A 22,189-nucleotide genomic window follows, 5' to 3' on the forward strand; every position below is an offset into this window, starting at 1 on the left:
AAACCTTGTAGATCATATCTTTATGCCAATAATCCTAATCATCTTTGAGTTTTTACTAGCTCTGCTTTATACATATGTCATTTAATCTTCATTACTCATTTTTAATTTTCATTCTACACTCATTCCCAAGGCGATTCATTTAGTCTCATGGCTTTAAATACCATCTATCTGCTGATGACTTCCCAATTTAATTTCTAGCTCTGACCTCTTCCTTGAGCTCCATATGTGAAAATCCAGTTGCATGCTTGACAACTTCTATTCAATGTTTAATATCTACCTTGACAGTAACGTCTCAAACAGAACCTCTGATACGATCCTGGTGAACACACCTCACCAGCTTTTTAAAAACAAACTTCCCCTTTCTGTAAAGTTTCAAGCACCACTTTTCAGTGACTCATTCAAGTAAAAAAAAACAGTATGTCCTTGATTCTTCACCTACATATCCAATCACCAAGTTCTACAAGTGTTATTTTCAAAACATATCTCCAGGCTGCCCACTTCTACTGTTACCAGCCTAATCCAAGCTGACATTCTCACTGACCTGGCTGGCCATGTTGTCTCTAATCTAGGCTCTCCATTTCTTCCCTGGCTTTCTTCACGTCAGTTCTCCAGGCAGCCATTTAAAAAATAAATCAGATCATGTCACTTATCTGCTCAAAACTGCTCCATGGTTTCCCATCACACTCAGAAAAAAATTCTTACCACGACTGGACAAGACTATCAGTGGTCATGGGTTCTCTCCTTGACCACATCTCCCTCTCTCCTCCCCACTCATGTTGCTTTGGCCACACTGGCCATCTCATGGTTTCCTGAGCATACCAACCTTGTTTTCACATCAGCTGTTCTCCTGCCTGGAAAATATGCCACTGCTTCTTCATGTGGCTCACCCCCTTCCTTCATTTACAACTTTTTAAAATGTTCCCTCCTGAGAGAATCCCTATCCGATTAGCATAGCTAGAGCAGCCACCTCGTCTGCTCTTTACCCAACTGCTGTTACCATTCTTCATCTTCACCTGCAATTTTACATGCATATACCCAAGTAAACATACACATATTCAGATACTAATTTGTTATTTGGATTTCTCAGTCTATTTTCTTTGTATGTTTTTCTTATAAAACTCTCTCAAGATTGTAAACACATCATGATCTGGGACCATGTTAAATCTGTACCTATGGGAGGGATCAGCCTATAATAATTACTCAATAAATGTTTGTCAAATTGAATTGAATCAATATAGAGCCCTTCACATTTATTAGTCATTTGCTTGTATTGATTTTTAAATTGACTAAAAGATTAAATAATCCATCTTTGCAGGTACATACAAAGTGTTAAAATAGTTTAAAAAAGAAATACAGCTTTCAGTTTAATGCCAATCCTTGCTTGGAAGATTCACCCCAGTAGCTTACATATGTAGCAACCCTTTGAGGTAGATACAGAGTAAATATTTTTATTGCCAATTTTGAGTTAAGGAAATTGAAAAATTTACATTGATTTTAATATCATAAACTGTAAAAGCAGAAGTCAACACTAGAGATTAGCTAAATCCACTTAGAGATAAATAAACTTCAGCTAAGAAAAGCTAACAGAATTCCCAAAGACCTTACAGACTCTTAGTGGACTCACGCCAAAAAGATGAAGTGTCGGCAAAGTTAAAATAAAAAATTATTTCCTTCATATGTTTTGAAGTTTTTCCACGAGTCTGTCTTATCTCTTGTTCCTGGAAAGGCAGCATTCTGGGGGGAGGGGGATCTGGTAGTGAGGATACTGTGTATCCTGTGAATTCCTCAAGGCATCCACCCTGACATCATTGGGCAAGTTTCAATTAACAGTAGATCTTGGCAGCAATTACCACTTGAGTCCTTTTCTCCCCATGTCTCTTCAAGGTGCCAGGGTTCATTATAATATTTAATTATAATATACCTGTAATGCACCTACTACATTGGTGTAGTTAAAGCCACATTTTTTTCTGATATATTGCTTACCTTGTTTTACCCATTCTGACCACAAGAATTATGCCTAAAATAGCCAGGCAGGGTGTACCAGTGTCATTGAGTTATTTATCTTTAACTCTATGTGGAAGGGATCTGAGGTTTAGAACTTCATGAAAATAACAGAAAGATTGAGACTGAATGAATCCACACTATGGAATAAATATACTGTGCTGTATAATTTACATTAGCATGATTAAATATGGCAACTCTGAATGTTATGCAGAGGGATACTGCTTTTTTACTCTCCCAAATTCAGTAGCTGACGAAATGTCTTAGCTGGGGATAGCTAAGGAAAAAGTCCCTATTTTGATAGAACCTGAATTTCTACCTCATTTCTTCTTATGGCCTATGACTAAGCACATGGCCGTCCACATTGAACTTTTACTTCCTCATATTATCTTACGGTTTTCACAAGATTCTTGCCATTGCTTAATCGTATATTCACTCAAAGTTCACTGCAAGCCTTGGGAATGTCTTTATTTGCAAACTACAAAAATCCACTCAAAATGCTTGGGCCACAGAACAGACTTTACTATAAGGATATAGGACTTTCTTCCAGAACTCTCTTTAGGGAGTGGAATCAAGTCTTGGGGAGATCTAATATCCGAGGCTGTAAAGCTCTCAAGAATGAAAGCACATTAAAAGAAAGGTCTGTTTTTCTAGACACACAATTACTTCACAGCTTTTTTTCCCAGCATTTCTCCTTCATTCTTCAACTCCTGATTCTACTGATTTAGCTCAAATGACCAGTAGAGACAAATTAACAGCAATGGACCCTGACTTAAACAAGACAAAGTGGATTGACCTATTGGATGAGACAACCATCTCTGCATGAATCAACAGTGACCATGGGGACAAGACCATGAGAGCAAACAGCCCGTTACTTAGGCTGAGCAGAGGCAAAGTTCACAGGAGGGAATTTGGGGGCTAGGCCAACACTGCAGAAGATGCCCCTGCTGATAAAAGTATCCGTAGATTTGCAAGGAGGCTTTGCTGTCCTGCAATATATTAATATTTAGTCCCGCATGTCACTATGTACTTATGCAGAAAGGCTTTTCTCTATGTGTACAATCCAGCTTTCTACCTTTCTCTCTGCTCTGAATGTTCAGTGTTCTCTTATCAGTATCTTCTGGTTCTGCATGGTCAATGTTTACACCACTTGTATCTTTTATTTAACAAACGTTCTTTGGTTGTTCATGGCTAACATCTCTATGTTACAGAAATAATGGACTTACTTCACATGAATACTTTTTTCCCCCCACTTAGAGGCAATTGCCAAGGATTGATGGAAAATAAACACAGTGAGGTTGTTTACTTCATGTTTATTCCCTATCTCTTTATTTTTTTGGCTCTTAGTTGCAGCACATGGGCTCTGTAGTTGTGGCACACAAGCTTAGTTGCCCTGCGGCATGTGGGATCTTAGTTCCCCAACCAGGGATTGAACCTGTGTCCCCTGCATTACAGGACAGATTCTTTACCACTGGACCACCAGGGAAGCCCTATTCCCTATCTCAAAACTAGACCCAGCTCTCTCCAGCAATCCTACTACACATGTTAATTATGTGCATTTTCATATTCTCCAAAGACTATATACAGCCTAGTTGACTCTCCTCAAGACTTCTCCATTCCAGCAATCCCTTACCTTCAGCTGATAACATGCCTCAAAATTTATTGAGCTGATAGAAATAATCAGTAGTAGTTCCTCATCTTTCCAACATTACATTTACCAACCCATCTGCATTTCTACTCATCCTGAGTGCCCTTATCTTACAATGGCTGGATGTGGTATCACTCTTGGGTAAGGTTGGCACTTCCATTTGGACTCCTGACCCTATCCTCTTCTGCTCAAAAACCTCACTCCTGCTTTATACATATTCTCTCCAGCATCATAAGTTTCTCCCTCTCTGTTGGACAACTCCCTTATTACAAGTCTGACCAAATTTTTCCTATCTTAAAATGCTTTCTGTTCACTCTGCCGAACTTCCTCTTGCCAATAACCTATTTTTCTATTTTCCTTTGTTATGAGATTCTTAAAAGTTTGCTGTATAGTTGCAGTTCCCACTTATTATCTTGCATTCTTTTATCAACCCCCAGTTGTGCTTCTGTCCCTTCCACTCCACTGAGACCATTTCATCAAAGTTATCAACGACATCCATGTTGCTAATTCAATGATTACTTCTCTGTTCTTAGGCTCTTAAAAGCACTAAATGTGGCTGATTATCCCAAGGTTATTTGAACATTCTTCTCTCGGCTTCTGTGACAGAACACTCTCCTGTCTTTCTCTTACTTTGATGGTTTCCTGTTCCTGCCCTACTTACCTAACTGATCCTCTTCTGCTCAGCTTTTCAATGTTGCAGTTATCCGTGGCTCATCTTAGACCCCCTTCTCTTCCCTAACTACTCACCCTTCCTGGGTGAACCTCCTGCCTATGAACCATCTATATGCCCTTCACCTTCAAATTCGCTACTCACAGAGTGAGCTCTTCTCACTACGCTACACCAGTGATTGAATATACTACTGAGATTTCTGACTTAAATATACTATTGAGATCTGTAATAGGCACCTCAAACCAAAGAGATAGGAATTAGAATTCTCGAGTGCTGCCCATCTTCCCTCAACTCATCCTATAGTCTTTCCCACACAAATAAATACTAAAAACACCCACTTGGTTGCTTATGCCAACAATCTAAGAGCAATCTGTAGCCTTGTATTTCCTCCTCTTACCATGTCCACTCCTCAGTTGTTTTGACTCTACTTTTGAAACATATCAGGTAATCAAGTATGCACCCACCTCCCTGTCTATTGCTATAGTTCTCATTCACGTCACTATCCTATCTTGCCTGGACTTCTTTGATAAATACTTGGCTTTCCCTTTTTTTCATACAAATCTTTTGTCTATGTACCTTCCATGTTGTCTTTTAAAAAAAAGGTTACAGATAACTTGACTCCCTCTGCTGAAAATAAAGCTCTCCAGTGGAACTTTGAAGTTTTATCTAACCCCTTACTATGACTTACAAAGTTCTGCATGACTAGGCCTCTGACCAACTCTCTGAAATCATTTCATACCAGTCGTCCCCAAGTTTATTTTGCAATCAAGAAAAACAAAACACACACACATAATGTTTTCTTTCTGTTTTCAATACACAAAGCTTGCTCACATTTCTGGCCTTAGTTCCAGTTTCTATAAAAAAATACTAGACTGGGTAGCTTAAATAATAACGATTTCTTACAGTTCTGGCGGCAGGAGGGTCCAGGATCTAGGTGACAGCAGACATGGTGTCTGATGAGAGCCCGCTTCCTGACTTGCACACAGCCAACTTCTTATTGCATCCTCACATGGTGGAAGCAGAGCTTGTTAGCTCTCTAACCTCTTCTTAAAGGGCACGCATCTCATTTACAAGAGCCCATCCTCACGACCTAATTACCTTCCAAAAGTCCTGCCTCTAAACACCATCACTGTAGGGACTAGGGCTTCAACATGTGAATTTTGGGAGGACACAAGCCTTCAGGCCATAGCAGGGGTCTTTGCACTAGGTGTTCTGGAATGCTCTTCCCTTCCATTCATGCTTAACTATGTTTCTTGTCATTTAGATGTCTACATTACTATTGCCTTCTGAAAAAAAGCCTACTTGACCATCCAATCCCTTTCTAACATGTCACCCTATTTTCATCACCTGCAGACCACTTATCTTTTGAGACTGAAACAGCATCTGTTTTATGGTATATGCTCACTAAATATTTGTTGTGTTGTTGCTATTTTTGCTCAAAGCTATTGACATTTTGTAGGCCATGGATTTGTTTATTTTATTTTTTAAAGAAATAAAGAGCAGCATCCAATCTGATTTGAATTATAGTAATTAAGACATAATACACAAGTGCAACTGAAAATAAAGCAAATAGAAAACAACCCTAAATTGAATATTTTCAGAGGCAGCATGTAATTAACCAAAGTGGAATAAATCTGTTTTTAAGACAATGGGGTGGGTACAAGAATCCATGATGATTGTCGTTCTTAGGGTCTTGTTTTTATATCTTACTGAAAATAACCCTTTTTTTTTTATGTTGGAAGATTATTTTTTGCAGTCCATGAACTTCCAAAGCTCTTGGTATGTTCTTTGTGGGAATATTGAAACCAAACTGGTACTTTGTTCTTTTGTCTCATGTCTGACTCTAATAACAGCCAGGCAGGTGGACTTTGGGAGTTTTAATCATAACACTGAATGATCTAAGGCAGTCAACAGGCCGCATGGGAAACTCAGACAGTGAACTATGGTTCTCCAAAGAATTGTTCCTTCTTTTACACATTGTGCTCATGGTTGCTTCTTTTAGGAATTAAAAAAAATATGTATAATGTGGAATAACTAGATTATTTCCATATCTATAGATTTAAATATCAACCGTTTTCCACCTCCTGCAGAAACCTGTTGTCTATATTGCCCAGAGACTATTCACTTTTCTTCGGATAACATTTCAGCTCTCTCCTGGGCACTGACCCTGTTATCCCACTTCCAGATTACAGGTTTCCTGGGGAGTCAGCTAAGTTGCCAGCAAGAGAGTTGGTATGTTTCTTTGTCTGGCCAATCAGAATATCACACACTCATGACTATAGTAGTAGGTTTGATGCTACGCAGATAATCAGAGTTGAAATGAAATGGGACTTTTATTGGGATGGCTGAGAGAAAAGCACTTTCTGTTGTTCTCATCTTGTCATGACAGAATGGGGGCTGGATCTGCTACCCCAAAGAGTGAGTGTGCAATTGAAGAGGCCCAATGGATAGAGAGAGATCATGACCTGATCCAGCAGCCCCCTTCCTGGCCTTGTTCATTACGGGAACTAGTAAGTTCCCATTTTGAGTCAGGCTTTCTGTTATCTGGTATCGAAAAGGCTTCTCTTGAAATATTCAATTTAGAGCTCATTTTCCTGTTTCCCGATATTTTTGTTGTCATCCTCTCTGGCTTCTCGTGTACATTGGACTTAAGGAAAACATTTAATGTCCTGCTCATTTTGATGCCACGATATATATGAACTTGTATTGACTTCCAAGTTGTATTTGTAGTTGTATTTGTGGTAGTGTGGCCACTATAGTGTCACACTATATTTTTGAGAGCACTGAGCAGAAAGAAAATACTTACTAAACATGGATACATTATTGTGAATTATCTTTTTATACTACTTTGTGGACATCATGGCATTAGATCTTGGAGAACATAACAAAGAAGTTTAAAAACCAGGTTTTGTCATACTAAACTTTCATTTCTGGTTGGGAAGATAGGATTGCTTATGGGAAGCAGTTTAGTGGGGGAACTACTTTGTCTAGTTGTCAAAATGAGAGGTACCACTGAATTTGATGGTTCAGAAAAGGGATAGATGAGTATGGTTTGGGGTGTGTAAGGAAGAATTTGTGGAGGATTGGAGACGTGAAAGATCTTAAAGGTTAGGTAGGCTATATATAGCTGGAGAAGGTTCAAGAGACTTTTTGGTAAGGGGCAAACAACAAAACCTTGGTGCCTTTGGAGAACATGAATCCAGTGTGATTGGAGCTGAAGGTGCCCCTTCATAACATGAGCTATTCTTATCACAAAATGCCAAGTTAGTCATTTGGAGAATGTGGTTTTGTCAAATATCAAAACAAACCTACATTAGAAGGCCTTATTTCCAGTTTATGGTTCAGAAAATTAACGATTTGTGCAGCTATGTAACTTGCCCAAATTATACGTGGCAGAGTAATGAGTGATATGTCTTACTGCAGAGCATGTGATTTGGACGGTTGCACAGGCAGAGTGGAGCCAGTTCATTGAAAGCCTCCAATACCAGTCTGAGGAGCCTGGTGAGAATTCTCTGGAGGCGTCTTGGGTCTTGAAGGAATGTTCTAGTTGCTCATATAGTGAGGTTTTAAAGTTGAATCGGGATTTTAGTGCAATTTGAAATAACATAAGTAATAAGGCATCTTCATTTGGGTCCATGATGCCACTCTGATAAGGAAGTATCATCTAGTTGGAAGAAGGCTTTCTTTGCTTTATTTCTTCCCAATTTCCCCCAGAGCATTCCTGGATCTGTTCCCTAGCTTGTTTCCACAGGTTAGAGTAAAATTAGAATTGAAACAGGAAGGTTAAAGGCTGTTTTTCATTAGATGTATTTAAAGTCTATTTGTAAATTTTCCTAACAGCTGCAAAGTGGCTTTTCAACGTGTCCAGTAATTGAAATCATTTTGTAATGCAAGTCTTGTCATACCTCATTAAGACCATCCTCCTACCTCTAGGCCACTTTAGGAGTGGCTCAGACATTTGGACTGCCCTGCTGAATAAATCTAATTTGTTTATAGCTATCAGAAATGCAACATTAGTTTTGGTGATTCCAGAGTGACTGCTGGCTTCCTAGGTGGCGCAGTGGTTAAGAATCCACCTGCCAATGCAGAGGACATGGGTTCGATCCCTGCTCCAGGAAGATCCCACATGCCACGGAGCAACTCCGTGTGCCAAAAAACAAAAAAAAAAAAAAACAGAGTGACTGCTACATTCAGATGTTCAAAGTTCTACCAGCTTTAGAGTTATTTTACAGAATCTGTCCTTCTCTTGGTTACCAGGGTGTGGGGATGCCAGTCTCTTGTTATTTATTGTAGGAGTTAATCTTTTCCCCTGAGATCTATGTCTGTCTCCCACCATTAAATTTAGAAATGGAGAATTGCCCACATTGTTGTGCGCTGTTGGTGCCAGTGCCTTTGCCTTTAAAACTCCCTTACAGCCTTGCTTTGATTTTTCTGATTATTTCCATTATCTGTTGCTACTGTCATAGCAGCACTTTTGCTCTTTTACATTCATAGCAGTACCAAGGAATCAGTAAGCTGCAAACACAATGTTTCATTTTAGTTCATTTTTATTTGGAGTACTGATTACATAAACCCTTATCAGGATAAACATACTCGAATTAAAGCAGAGGCAGAATTCAGGGATATAGCAACCATGTCATATACCAGAAGCAGGCATCAAAATACTCATTTGAAGAAGTCCAGATCTGGAAAGAGTAGAGTAGAGCCAGGTGATAGCCATACCAGGCAAGCAGAAATAAAGCCAAGGTCAAGCCAGAGCTGAAGAATAAAAGTGATTCAAGGCAAAGCTAGAAAGCCAACGTGGATCAAAACCCAGCAAGCATCAGATATTTCATCAGGAGCAGAGAAACAGCCCTGAGACAGAATTCTGCTGGGCTGGGCCCTGATGATGCTCGATTGTATTTTCACTTGTTTTCATCTGTTCCACATTCAAAAGCTTCTACTTCCAGACATTCTTTCAGATAGCAAGTGATTTCTACCACCCTGATTGAGAACTGATGCATGGTGCTTTGCATATATTATCTCTAATCTCATAAGAACTCTCAAGGTAAGGATTTTTACTTCAGTTTTACTGATGAGGAATTTATAACTCAGAGTCATTTAGTAAATCTATCAGGGGTTATAAAGTTACCATGTGGCAGAGCCAGGATTCATAGCCAGTGGTGTCTGAATCCAAAGTTTGTTTGGTTTTTTCTCTTGAACTCTCTTACTCTGCTTGCCTTTTATCTAATGGAATTCCAAGTCAGAATTTCACCGCCCCATTTGGAATCAAAACTATACACAAGTATATCTATTTTATGTATAGTAGTTTATATTTTTAATCCCATTCACCTAATTTGTCCTTCCCCAACTTCATCTCCCTTTTGGTAACCATACATTTGTTTCCTATGTCTGTGAGTCTGTTTCTGTTTCACAGGGAATTATATCCAGCATCCTGTAATAACCTGTAATGGAATATATTCTGCATAAAAACAAACCAAATCACTCTGTTGTACACCTAAAACTAATACAATATTGTAAATCGACTATACTTCAATAATTTTTTTAATTTAAAAAAATATGCATGAGCAGAAGACAGAGATAAAATCAAATGTAGAATTAAAGTAGTTAAATTTATTATCTTTTCAGATTAGCTAAATAACTTTCCAAGGTCATTCATCCCAGTGTTGCCAAAACCGTTACGGAAACCCAGGTCTCCAGACTTGTAGGCCAGTATTATGCCCCTAGACATTAGTCTCTTGAGGTCATGGCATTGAGTGTTGAGGTTATTTGAATTTGGAGTCTCTTCCATTTACATTCTCTCCTGTCTTCCCTGACAGCCTGTCCACTTTGAATCTGGAAATGCATTCAATGATTGACCAAACATTTGGACCTTATTCAGGTTCAAGGGGGGTTGCCATCCAAATGCGTACCTCTTTAGGAATTACTTCACATTAGGGAGGTCATAGGTGAGTGCCTGGTGTCAAAACTGATCCATCATACATGAACAGGCAGCATGTGCTTACGTCTTTTTGGTCCTTGTTGATGCTAGGCAATAATAAATCCCTTTAGCTCGAGTTATGCCATGGAAAATTTCATCAGTCTAGTAGCGATGAAGTACCACTCTAAAAGAGGTGTGCAAATGATTTCTGATATGGAGAAAACAACCCACAGATCTAGTCATTTGCATGGAAATTGGATGAATCCCTAGAGCTTGGGACTTGGTTTTGTTTTGGACATCACTGAAAAAAATAAATGCTTATAAGATGCCAGATGCCAAATAACATTTTCATTGAATCAGTTGTAATTTTAAAATTGACAAGAACAGTGAAAGTATTTTAATTCTCCGTCCTGCTTTATTATTCCATCCACCAAACTGCCACCCAAATAATCTCTCTAAAACAGTAGTTCTCAAAGTGTAGTTCTCAGAGCATCAGCATCAAATGCTTCAGTGTCACCTGTGAACTTGTTAGAAATGAAATTCTCAAGATGCACCCTAAATTTACTGAATTAGAAATGCTGATGGCCGGGAGTTTCTGTTTTATCAAGCCTTCCAGGTGATTCTGATGCAATTAATGTTTGAAAACCAGTGCCCTAAAATCTAGACTTATTTGTGTCTACTGGGTGTATGTATCAGGACTATGCTGTTTGCACGTGTTAGGAACTCAGGTTTAAACCAAGAGGATTTGTACAGGCTCCTATGCCTGTAAAGTCAAAAGCACTATCCTCATAGTGTTGTTTCCAGCTTTTGGATCTGATCTCCTCCAGGCTGTTTCCTTATAGGCAGGTTCTTTACATGTAAAGACGGGCACTGGCAGCTCTAGGCTTACATAATTCTCATGGACACCTTCTTTCTGATAGCTTCAGATAAAGAACATGGGAATTATAGTCACAGGCCTCCCCTGGGCCACTTGCCCATCCCTGATCTAATGATCAGTGTGGCCCATTAGCTGGAATATTCTGATTAACCAGATTTGGGCCATGTTTTCCACCTGGACTCTGTGAGGGGCAACAGTACCACGTGAACCACATTTGCTAAGTTTATCTTCCCAAAGGAAGAAATGTAAAACAACAACAACAAAAGAAACAAAAGTTTATTATGAAATCATTATTCTATGAGGTTGTGGAGCAACCTGCCCCACAAATTCATTTGTTGAAGTCCCCATCCCCCTATAACTCAGAATGTGACTTTACCTGGAATCAGTGTCATTGCAGATATGATTAGTTTATTTGAAGCCATACTGGAGTAAGACGACCCCCTAAACCCATCGTTATAAAGGGAAAGTTTGGACACAGACACACACACAGCGAGACATGATGTGAAAAGTGGAATTATACTGCCACCAGCCAAGGAATTATCAGAATGTGAGAGAGAGGCCTGGGCTTTTAGAGAGAAGGCCTGGGTCCTTCTCTAGCACCTTCAGAGGGAGCATGGCCCTGCCAACATCTTGATTTTGGACTTCTAACTCTCAGAAATGCGACACAGTAAAGGTATGTTGCTGAAGGCACTCAGTTGGTGGCACTTTGTTATGTCAGTCTTGGGAAACTAATACAAAGATCAAGTTTATTCCATCTGATGTCATATAAGGTTTATATCAGATTGTTCAACACTGACTGCATATTAGAACCATTCAGAGTGTGCATCTTTCAGGTTCTCAGGACACATGGCGTACTCACTGGGAATAACGAAAGAGGATTTGATGACGTTACTATTTAGAGAGGCACGGGCAAGGTGACGGTAACCACCAAGGGGTGGTGAAGCATCAGCTTTACCTGCAGCAGGACACGGTCAGGAGCTCTGCTGATCTGAGACAGTGCTGAGCTCCAGGTGTTGGAGTAGCCAACTAAAGCAACAGGCCAAGAATGAGAGTTAAGACGTCAATCACTTACTGCAAATGTAAAAGCAAGCAAGAGTCTGGAACAGGAGAAAGCACAGACTCCTGCTGTTCTGTTTGCCGGTGGAGCAGCGCAGGCTGGGGGGCGGCGGGGGGAGGGGTGGGGGGCAGGGGAGGCTCACTGCCGAGAGAGGCCCAGACCAAAGGCTCAGGCAGTTGAATGATCTAAGTCGGGGTGCTAGGGGCGGGAAGGGCGGCGAGGGGGACGGGCTAGTAGTGAAAAAGTGTTGGGTATTGAGATAGAGCAGAGGAAGTGTCTTCAGGGCTCCCCTGTCCTCCCCCTATAAAGAGGTCTTGGCAGAGAGAGCTGAAGAAGACCTCTGTGCAAGGCCTCAGATTAAGAGGGACCTAGGAATGAAGGCACCAGGGCTAGGAATACAAATGCGCACGGGCGAGACTGGCCAGAGGGGGCCTGAGTCCTTGACGGCAACTCCCTTCAGAGACTGCAGTGTGTTGTGTGGTGTGTGCGCGCGAGGTCTGGTGGGGGGAGGGCTGCTTCTCACGGTGAGGCCTGTCAGGTAAAGTCTTTGTCATTATCTACGGTCAGGCCTGAAAAATCACACAGAGATTTTTTCTTTTTTTTTAGTTACGATTTTGACGGCTTTATTTAATGTAGAGATTTTGATAACATAAACAGAAGAGCAAAACACATTTGTTTCAACAACTTATGAAATTCAGAAGACTATGATACTTTTTTCTTTTTTAATTACCCAGGGTCAAAGTATGTGCCTCTTCTCTTTGACTCCAGAAACTCGACCTAACACAAGTATCACAAGCTATAGTAGAAAAGATACCTGCTGCGTTACTCTTTTGGTGCAAATTGTGACAATATGTGTGACCTTTTTTTTAAAGAACTTTTATTGAGATACAGTTAACATACAATAAACAGCATGTATTTAGAGTGTACTATTTGGTATCCCAATCTCCCAATTCATTCCCCCCCCCCGCTTTCCCCACTTGGTGTCCATGTTTGTTCTCTACATCTGTGTCTCTATTTCTGCCTTGCAAACCGGTTTATTTGTACCATTTTTGTATATTCCGCATATGTGAATCACACATAGATTTTTTTAACCAGGCACCAGACTCTTCAGGAGCCATTATTACTCCAGAGCAAAAGAGGAGAATGATGCAATTTGAACTCAGTGAAAGTCATTGCCACAGCCACAGGGGGAAACACTGCCACACTTAGAACCACAGTCGGGCAGGGAGCGAGCCTGGTGGAAGGAGCAGAACCTCCACTATCGTTTCTCTTCTTCTTCTGCTAATTCCCCCACTCCCACTGGCTCAATCCAGTGGGAGGGCACAGGGTAAGGGAGCTGGGGGGATGCAATTCTTAGTTGTCAGCCTCCCAGAGTACACATAAGAGAATGGCAGGGAATGGGGAAGCAAAAGATGCATAGTCAGCACTCTGCTCTTCGAAAAAAAAATACCAGTGCTTGGGACACAGCTCTACAGATTCTGATTTAATCGGTTAGACATAGGCTTAGGCACTTGTGTATATTTTCTGAAGATTTTACATGAAACCTGACCTGCACAAAAATAAGTTCACAAATTACAATCTCAATGAATTATCATAAAATGGACACACCCGTGTAACCACCATGCAGATCAAGAGACAGAATGTTATTGGCATTCTGTCAATCATCATTTTCTAGCTTATCCCGAAAGCAACCACCATCTTGATTTCTGGTACCACAAATCAGTTTCTTTGTTTTTTAACTTTATATCCATATAATCATATAGTTTATATTCTTTTGTGTCATTCTTCTTTCATGCAAGTAGAATTCGTTGCATCTAGGTGTCTATCCCTGTTTTGATAGAACTGAACTTGGAGCACTGCTGCCATGTGATCTACCAGTGATACTAGTATCCAATGTGAGGATTTTCTTCTGGACTCTTTCAAGGGAAGAATCACTTCATGTTTGGGATCTTAACTAAGACAGAGTTCCCATTTTGCAATTTCCAGCAGTTAGCTGTTACTTATTGCTAACAGCTGTTACGTGTGTAACAGCATTAAACAGATGTATCTTGGCAGAATTGATATTATTCTTTACTCCTTCAAGCCCAATATGGTACATAGCCTTTATCAGGGATTCAAAAAAGTCTATGCTTATGTCTCTAAGGTAGGATGGATTGGACTGATGTATGAAAAACTGCTCAGTCTATCGGAATATATAGGATACCTGTGAAAGGAGTAGTTCTGGTTGTAGAGGCACTACACGTGCTTGAAAAGACCTTACTTTCGGAAGAGAAGTATGAACTCTTCACTTCAGGGTCACAGGTTCAAAGCAATTTTCTGTTTTATGGTGAGGACAAGTGTTTAAATAAGTGATTTGCATATAAGATATGGGGTTAATGATGACTAGTTAATGACTCTAGCAGATTGAAATGAAGTAATAATGAGATTATTGAGGGAAACAAAAGGTGCCACATAAATGCAGAATTGGGATAACAATTTCTAGTCATGCAAGGCAGATATTTAGACCTTAAAAGATTCTAGAATCCATCTGTATATTAAAAATATGTGGCAAAATGATACAGAAGTTATAAAGAAAGATGATATTAATAGACACATACTGAGCATAAAGAATGGGAGAATGGGACAATAATGTATAAGTCAGTTAAGCCCTATGTAGCTTCAAGTGATGGACAGTAATTTCAAGTTTTAAATGCAAATAAGCCTTAGTTGACTTTTTTTTTTTTACCTTTTATCAAGTTGGTATTGTGTAACTAGGTCCTAATGGCCAGCTCAGTGGCTAAAATCCTGTTAGTCCCTTTTTGCAGATAGCAAAAACATTTAGAACTTAGCTTGAAGAGAATGATGTATGACAAGAACTTCTCCAGGGGGACTTGTCTATTTTTAAGAGAGGAATATGTATGAAATCTGCTCTGTCTACAGAATTCTGCATAAATGCCAGGCTTACAATGGCATCAAGATCTAATGAACATAGGCAATTGCTTTCTGGTAGAGGCCCTTAATGTAGCAACGGATTGCCAGTCCCTTTCTTCAAGTAGTTGTTCATAAGCTCTTTTGTTTTAATTACACATAAAGTCACCCTGGTGAAGTGAATTCCCCACTGTTGCTCTGGCTAGAACATTAAATCAGCTAATACTTTCACTGGGAACAGAGGATCTTGAGAGCTTTGTTTTGAATGATGAAATTGTTATAAATCTTTCTTAAAGCAACTTTTTTCCAGAACTTATTCTTAATTTGACAGCTCTGTGCCATATACTTATAACATAAAACTTCTTTTTTTTTCTGACTTTAAACTGTTTTGAGGTTCCTTATTCTGGGCAACCCCCCTAATTTTGTAAGTAATCTGATATTCACCATTCTCTCGCCAGAGAAAACATTTCAATATTGACAAAAACAAAATAATCTCTGATGGCTGAAATGGTTATAGGGAGCTTTAAAGGCAGGCAACTCTTACGGGTCTTCTCAGACACTGTCATTGTCCTTGTCTGCCAACCATGTCGCCCACATTGAGGCCTGGGAAGGTAAGGTTTGACGAGATTTGGAAGATTTGTATGAGGGAAGGAATGTAAACCTATCAAGAGTTGTTTCCAATATGCACAATTGGAGTGACATTTAATGAATAGTTCCATCTGTCAAAGTAAGAATGAGGTGCTAAGGCCTCCTATGTCCAAGACATTGGGATATGACAACTTCCAAAATTCTTAAGCTGCTTGTTTGAGACAGTATGAGTAAAAGTAAGAAAGTATGAAGCTTATAAAACAGTTTTCCCCAGATACCCATCCCTGGCCCATGGCAAGTCTATGGGGCTGCTTTTGCTGCTTGCCCTGGTCTATAAGCAAAGTAAGAAGATTGTCAATTCTTCTTAATGCCATTATCATTAATTTTAAATATTTTTCTTTAAGAGATACCTTTCCTACTTTCTTGGTTTTAAAATTATTATTTTATGGCCTATCATGTTGGTACTTAGTAAGGGGTGTTATTGTTGCTGTGTTTTTTGTTTTTTAACCATGGCCCTACCTAAAAACTACTTAAAAGCAGATGACTTCATCTGGGTGCCATTTGATTAAAAAAAAAAAATGTGTTCTATAAATGGCAAAAGACTAAAAACTGCAATTTTACATGATGCTGTTCTAGATTATCAGAAATATAAAAATAAATGGGGAATTCTTTATATTTCTACTCTGTAGACTGAAACATGCAAGTACATGGTAGGACAAAGTGTTTGTGGAATGTGCTTCCAAGTCGCATTCTCAATCAACAACTTAGAGTGTCATTCTTCTGTTGGTCAATGTTCTCCTAGAGGGGAGGGCTCCCAGGAGTATCTTGGATCATTTCATGCTTCTCCTCATCCTCACATAGACTGTACAAAGAGGGTTTGCTATGAATTGGTCTGATTTTTGCATGGCTGTGATTGCTGTGCGTAAATGTAGCTGGCTCTCTCAGGCTCTGTACTCCATGTGGCCTGAGAGTTAAGAGGATCCAGCCCAGGCGTGGATCTGACCATCATTTCCTTGTCTCATTCCAAGTGTTTGGCTGGAGTATAGCAATACCCGAGGTGCATGTTTCAGCTCAATGGGGGAATAAGGTCTCTTACACAGGGTTCAGGTAGACTTGGAATTTGGTTATCATAATGTATTGCTATTCTACTTTGTGATACCACTGTTTCTTGTTTCATGTGTATGTGTTTTTAGTTTCCATATATATACACACACATGAGATACCACCATTTCTTCTCGTATATAGCTGTCATCAGAGAGTCGATGGTGGAGATGCATGTTTGCACAGGACTTGGGTATTTCTAGATTTTATGGTTATGGTTCTACCTAATAGAACCTCAGGTAAGATTAACAAGTAATACCCCAGTATCATGATAAATGTCAACTTTGCTCTTTTGTTCTAAGCAAACATTTGTATAAAACTCCAGAACAGGTTTCTGAGATTATTAAAGGCCGGATTTGTGCTGACTTTCCCTTAGGAAACCCTTTCCTTACTCCATTAATCATTTTATAATCTCCCTCCATTAGATGACCATTTATCTCATAGATTTGATTCTGATAGGATATATTATACTTCACTGCAAAATATTTTTGGAGATTTATATGTCTCCTAAAAGACCGTAAATCCTTGGGTGTGAGAGCTGAATTTCATTTATCTCTGTATCTCTAGTGCTTATCACTGTGCCTGACGTGGTAAACATGCACTGAAATGTGTTGAATGAGGATGGAAAGAAATAAATGAGTAATTTAATTTCATCAAGGCTTATAACCATGAAATTGAAATAACTATTTAATTATATCAGCAGATATAATCACCGTTGTCCTTAATGTTCAGTTTCTTCCAATCCTAGTCCTGTGTGCTGATGATAGGAGCTTCCTTTTCAAATTCTTGTGGGTTCACAGATTGAATTCCCTTTAGTGAGAGTGTCTCTGGAATAGCCATAAAAATGTCAGTCATTTCCTTTGAGTCAGGCTATCACCAATACTTTCTCTTGTTCTTATGATAACAATATATGCTTATTTTTTTTTCATTTCAGAGCAGCATGACGCACATTGATTCAAATAAATTTACACCCTCATCTGATCTGACTTTATTTGGTTATAACAGCAAGTTCTTATGCCAGTGCATAGGCTGATTGACATTAACAGGAAACCTAGAATTTCACAGTGTATTTTCATTTTTATGATAAACATTGCTAACAGTCACGTTTCTTTACTCTTTTTTTTAAACCTAGCACATCTGTTTACCTTATAAAGGCTTTCTTTATATCTTGAATCAGTCCCATGTGGATCATTTTTCAGAGACAAAAACCTCAGCATACAGAGAAACTGATGTCTCTTTTTAGTTTCTATAAATAGCTGTATTATACTTTTAAAATGTACTGCAAGTAAGAGGAAGAAATCTGGACCTGGTTACCTTTTTGTCATCAATAACTACAGCTTTATTCAGGCAGAATGGAATGGCAGGATGTCTTTGATTTTTGATAATCTGTTTTATTTCTGCTGTATTTATTTATTTATAGTGCTACAATTTATTGAAGTTTAAATATTTGCCTGAGACAGTCAATCCTGTTTCTTTTTTTTTCTTTTTTTTTGAGTGACTCAATCCTTCCTGTTTATCTTCCTACAAACCCATAGATTTGCTATCTTCTTGTAAACCCATATGTGAGCTACGGAAAGTTACCTCTCTGTGCCCTAGATTCCTGTCTACAAAATGATGATTTCAACTAAAATTTTCCCCAACTTTAATACATTATAGATCTATGAACATTTATTGTTTTTCTCTGTAATCTTAACTAGTTAATTTAAGGTCTTGGTTTTTTTTTTTTTTTTTTTTGGCTGTACCATGCAGCTTGCAGGATCTTAGTTCCCCAACCAGGGAATGAACCCTGGCCCCTGCAGTGAAATCATGTGTCCTAACCACTGGACTGCCAGTGAATTCCCAGATCTTGATTCTTTTATGTATTGCATTCACAACACTCTCAGGTTGATGTCAATGCAAATTTGATAAATATGACCTCTAACACCTTAGCAAAGTCACTGACAAAAATCTTGATTGGGATTGGCTGGGAACCAAGCCCTGTAGGGAATAGATTCATTAGTTGCTGCTCTTTGGGTTTGCTTCTTCAATCAATGGTGAATCTACTAAATTTTACAAGTTTCAAACTTATTTTTATACTTTACATACAGATATAAAGAGAAGACTTTCAAATGCAATGTAATCCAGCTATACCATGTGTACATCGATGTCTGACAACTCTTTCAACTCTATAAAAAGTGAAATGTGATTAGTTTGATGTTGCTCACTTTCAGTTACTCAGGCATTTAACAAAGCCATTCACATCTGCTTCTTAATAGCTACAAACTACTCTATCATAATATCACTTTAGAAGTCTTCCCAGAAATTACATAGAGCTTGGCAGTCAGAAGGTTGTAAAATCTGCCTGGTTCGTTTTGAGTCTTAAAAAGACATTGCCCATCTCCAGTTTCTTTGCATTATTCCCATTCTATCTGATTCTTCCAAGAACCTGGATGTAGCTCAGATAACTCACATATTTCCCTCACCATCCCATAATGCAGTTCTTCTAAAGCTGAGGCTGGACTTGTTACAATCTCTTTATCTGCCTTAGACTTCTATAAATATTTGTATAGTTCAAGTTTCCCTTTGCCAACAACCAGCTTTAAACAATTGAGTTTTTCTGAAGCTCTCGTTTTCTCAATACTATTTACAATTTGCTTTAATTTTGCTAATAATGATCATTATGGTTTATCATGATTTCCTCTTTTATATCATTCATTTGAGCTCATCAGAGATCATGTCACACAACCACCCTGGTTTCTCTTTCCTACCTCACTGAGGTACTTTAAAATGACATGCTCAGAATAGTATTTCTTAGAGCCCCACTATCTTCTCAAGCCATCTTCCCTCCAGAGTGAAATGCCATGGAATCATTCCTATGACCTAAATATTTTAAAAATTGCCTACTTAAAAATTCATGCTGGTCATTCTATAACAGGCTTCACATCCTTATATACTACAGCCTAAGAAGTAAAACTGTTTATTCACAATTAACTGTCATTTCAAAGTCCATTAAAAATTGTCACTTTTATTTCATCTGTCTATCTATCTATCTTAGGCTGGAGTCACAGTTTCCATATGTCAAAGTTCCTCAACTTCAACGTTATCAAATTTTGGGCAGGATATTTCTTTGTTGCAGGGTGCTGTTCTGTGCATTGTAGTGTAGTGAGCAGCATCCTTGGTTTCTATCTACTAGAATTTAGTAGCACCTTCTCCAATTATGATAAGGTCTCCAGATATTGTCAACTGTCATGTTAGTAGTTAAGTTACCTTGATTGAGAACCACTGCTCTACTAGATTCCTTTGTTCTCTAGGAGATAAAATATCCAGTCAAGGGACTTCCCTGGCAGTCCAGTGGTTAAGACTCTGTGCTCCCAACGCAGGTGGCGCTGGTTCGATCCCTGGTTGGGGAACTAAGATCCCACAAGCTGCGTGGAGTGGCCAGAAAAAAAAATCCAGTCAAGATCTTGTCATTTCCTCTGTCATTTCTCAAGCAAATCTTCTAACCACTACTCTTCTTCTCTCTGATTAGATAGAGCATGAGTTACAGTAGAAATTCATCATCCCTTTCCCCCTTCTGGACAAATAACTATCATAAAATGTTATTTTCCTCTCATTTTTTATCTTTAAATATCTCTTTTATTAGACTTCTGCCCTCAGGTGAATGGGCTTTATAGCAAATGTACATATTATTTAAATACACAGCCACTCTACCTCCCTTCAGGGCATAATTAGAATTTTAAATTGTTATAAGATGGTATTTGCCTTTTAAAAATGTGGGTTTTTTGAAGAGGTATATACTGAAAAACAATACTAACAATATAAGTTTATAAATAAAAGGTGAAATGAATGGTAAATATAGTGCTATGAAGGTCTGAATAACATACATATATTCTTTGGTGTGATATGAACAAAGTTAATAAAGAAGGTAGGACTTTGGAGCTTAAAGGACATGTAGGATCAAATGGAGAGATAGAGCAGGAAAGTCACAAATGCTAAAACCATAAGCAAAAGCACAAAACTCCAGAAAGAAAAGTATTTGATTGGAGGTGTACATAGTTTGTCTATCAGCAGCTGGAGAAAAAGCTTAAAGGGAAATAATAAACATTTTATTGGGTGGTGTTTTAGTTTTCTAAAACATAGCTATAACAAATTACCACAAACTTAAAATGACATAAATTTATGTTTTTAACAATTCTGTAGGTTAGAAGTCCTCATTGGCTTAAAATCAAGCCATTGGTAGGTCTGAGTTCCTCCTTGCGGTTCTAGGGGAACATCTGTTTCATTGTCTTTTCCAGCTTCTAGCGGCCAGTTGCATCCCTTGACTTATGGCCCCTTGCTTCATTTTCAAAGCCAACAACAACAGGTGATGTTCTTTTTGTGCTGCCATCTCTCTGGTTCTCTGTTACTGTCACAGAAAACCAATCCCACTAGAAACCAAGCACCACACTCAGAGAGTTGGAGAACTCAGGTTTATTACACCGGCGTACCCAGACGAGCTAGCGCTCCAAAATTCTGGGCCCTGTTTCAGGGGAATCTTCTCCTTATATAGGTTAAAACATACAGTTATAATTAGTACAAACTGATTGGTTACAAAATTACTGTAGATTACGGGCAGTTACAGAGCGCGGGAGTTGCTATGGGTTACACACGTGGTGGGGGTGGGGGTGGGGGTCCTAACAGGAACTTGTAGGAGCAGGACTTTCCATTCATATCAGGACTGAGGTCACAATTGGCATTCTCATATTGGTTACAGGTTGAAGTTAATGATCACATAACAAGTCTATGTGCAAAGAGTCTCAAACAAAGGCTTGGGGTGAGTGCCTAAGAGGGAGGCATTCTTCCCTTATCTGATCACTCTAGTAACTCATTTTACTGTTTAACTGAGAGTGATGAGCAGGTCTTTGCAAGATAGAGGAGAGTAAGCAATTACAAGTATGGAAGTTTCAATTTCCTCATCATTACCAGCAAAAGTACTATATTTTTAAGGACCTGTGTGATTACATTGGACATACGCAGATAATCGAGGACAATCTTTCTATCCCAAGGTCCTTAACCTAATCACATCTACAGAGTCCTTTTTGCCATATTAAGTAATGTATGCACAGATTCTAGATTATGGTGAGGGCATTTTTCTAGGAGGGCTGTTATTCTATCACAGATTAAACTGCCTAAATACAGAGAGCCTAGAATAATTGCTCAAAGGGATTATCTTAAGTCTGTAGAGAAGGAGGAGCCATTGAAGGGCATCAAGTTTCATAAAGAAACTCAGATCCTCATCACACACAGGAAAGTATGTTTTCATCACTCTAGTAGGCTTCAAGTTTATTTCTATTTCTCTGTTTGTTCTGATATTTCTGTATCATCCACTCGATCCTTCAGTACCTGGGAGTACCATTCAGCACCTATGCTGCTAGTTCCAATGCAACTAGGATCCGAGTGCC

The 22,189-nt window shown here is 38.9% G+C and overlaps 1 protein-coding gene across 1 annotated transcript in view; it reads left to right on the forward strand.

Annotated features, from left to right (window-relative positions):
• The first annotated feature begins 6,709 nt into the window (after positions 1 to 6,709).
• Positions 6,710 to 22,189, forward strand: part of LOC130854183 (tyrosine-protein kinase JAK1-like) — a 68,841-nt gene continuing 53,361 nt past the window's right edge. Inside the window, 1 exon segment of the mRNA XM_057736944.1 lies at positions 6,710 to 6,829. Coding sequence (XP_057592927.1) covers positions 6,710 to 6,829 — 120 coding nt within the window.

This window comes from Hippopotamus amphibius, chromosome 5 (assembly GCF_030028045.1).
Source record: "Hippopotamus amphibius kiboko isolate mHipAmp2 chromosome 5, mHipAmp2.hap2, whole genome shotgun sequence".
Lineage (NCBI taxonomy): Eukaryota > Metazoa > Chordata > Mammalia > Artiodactyla > Hippopotamidae > Hippopotamus > Hippopotamus amphibius.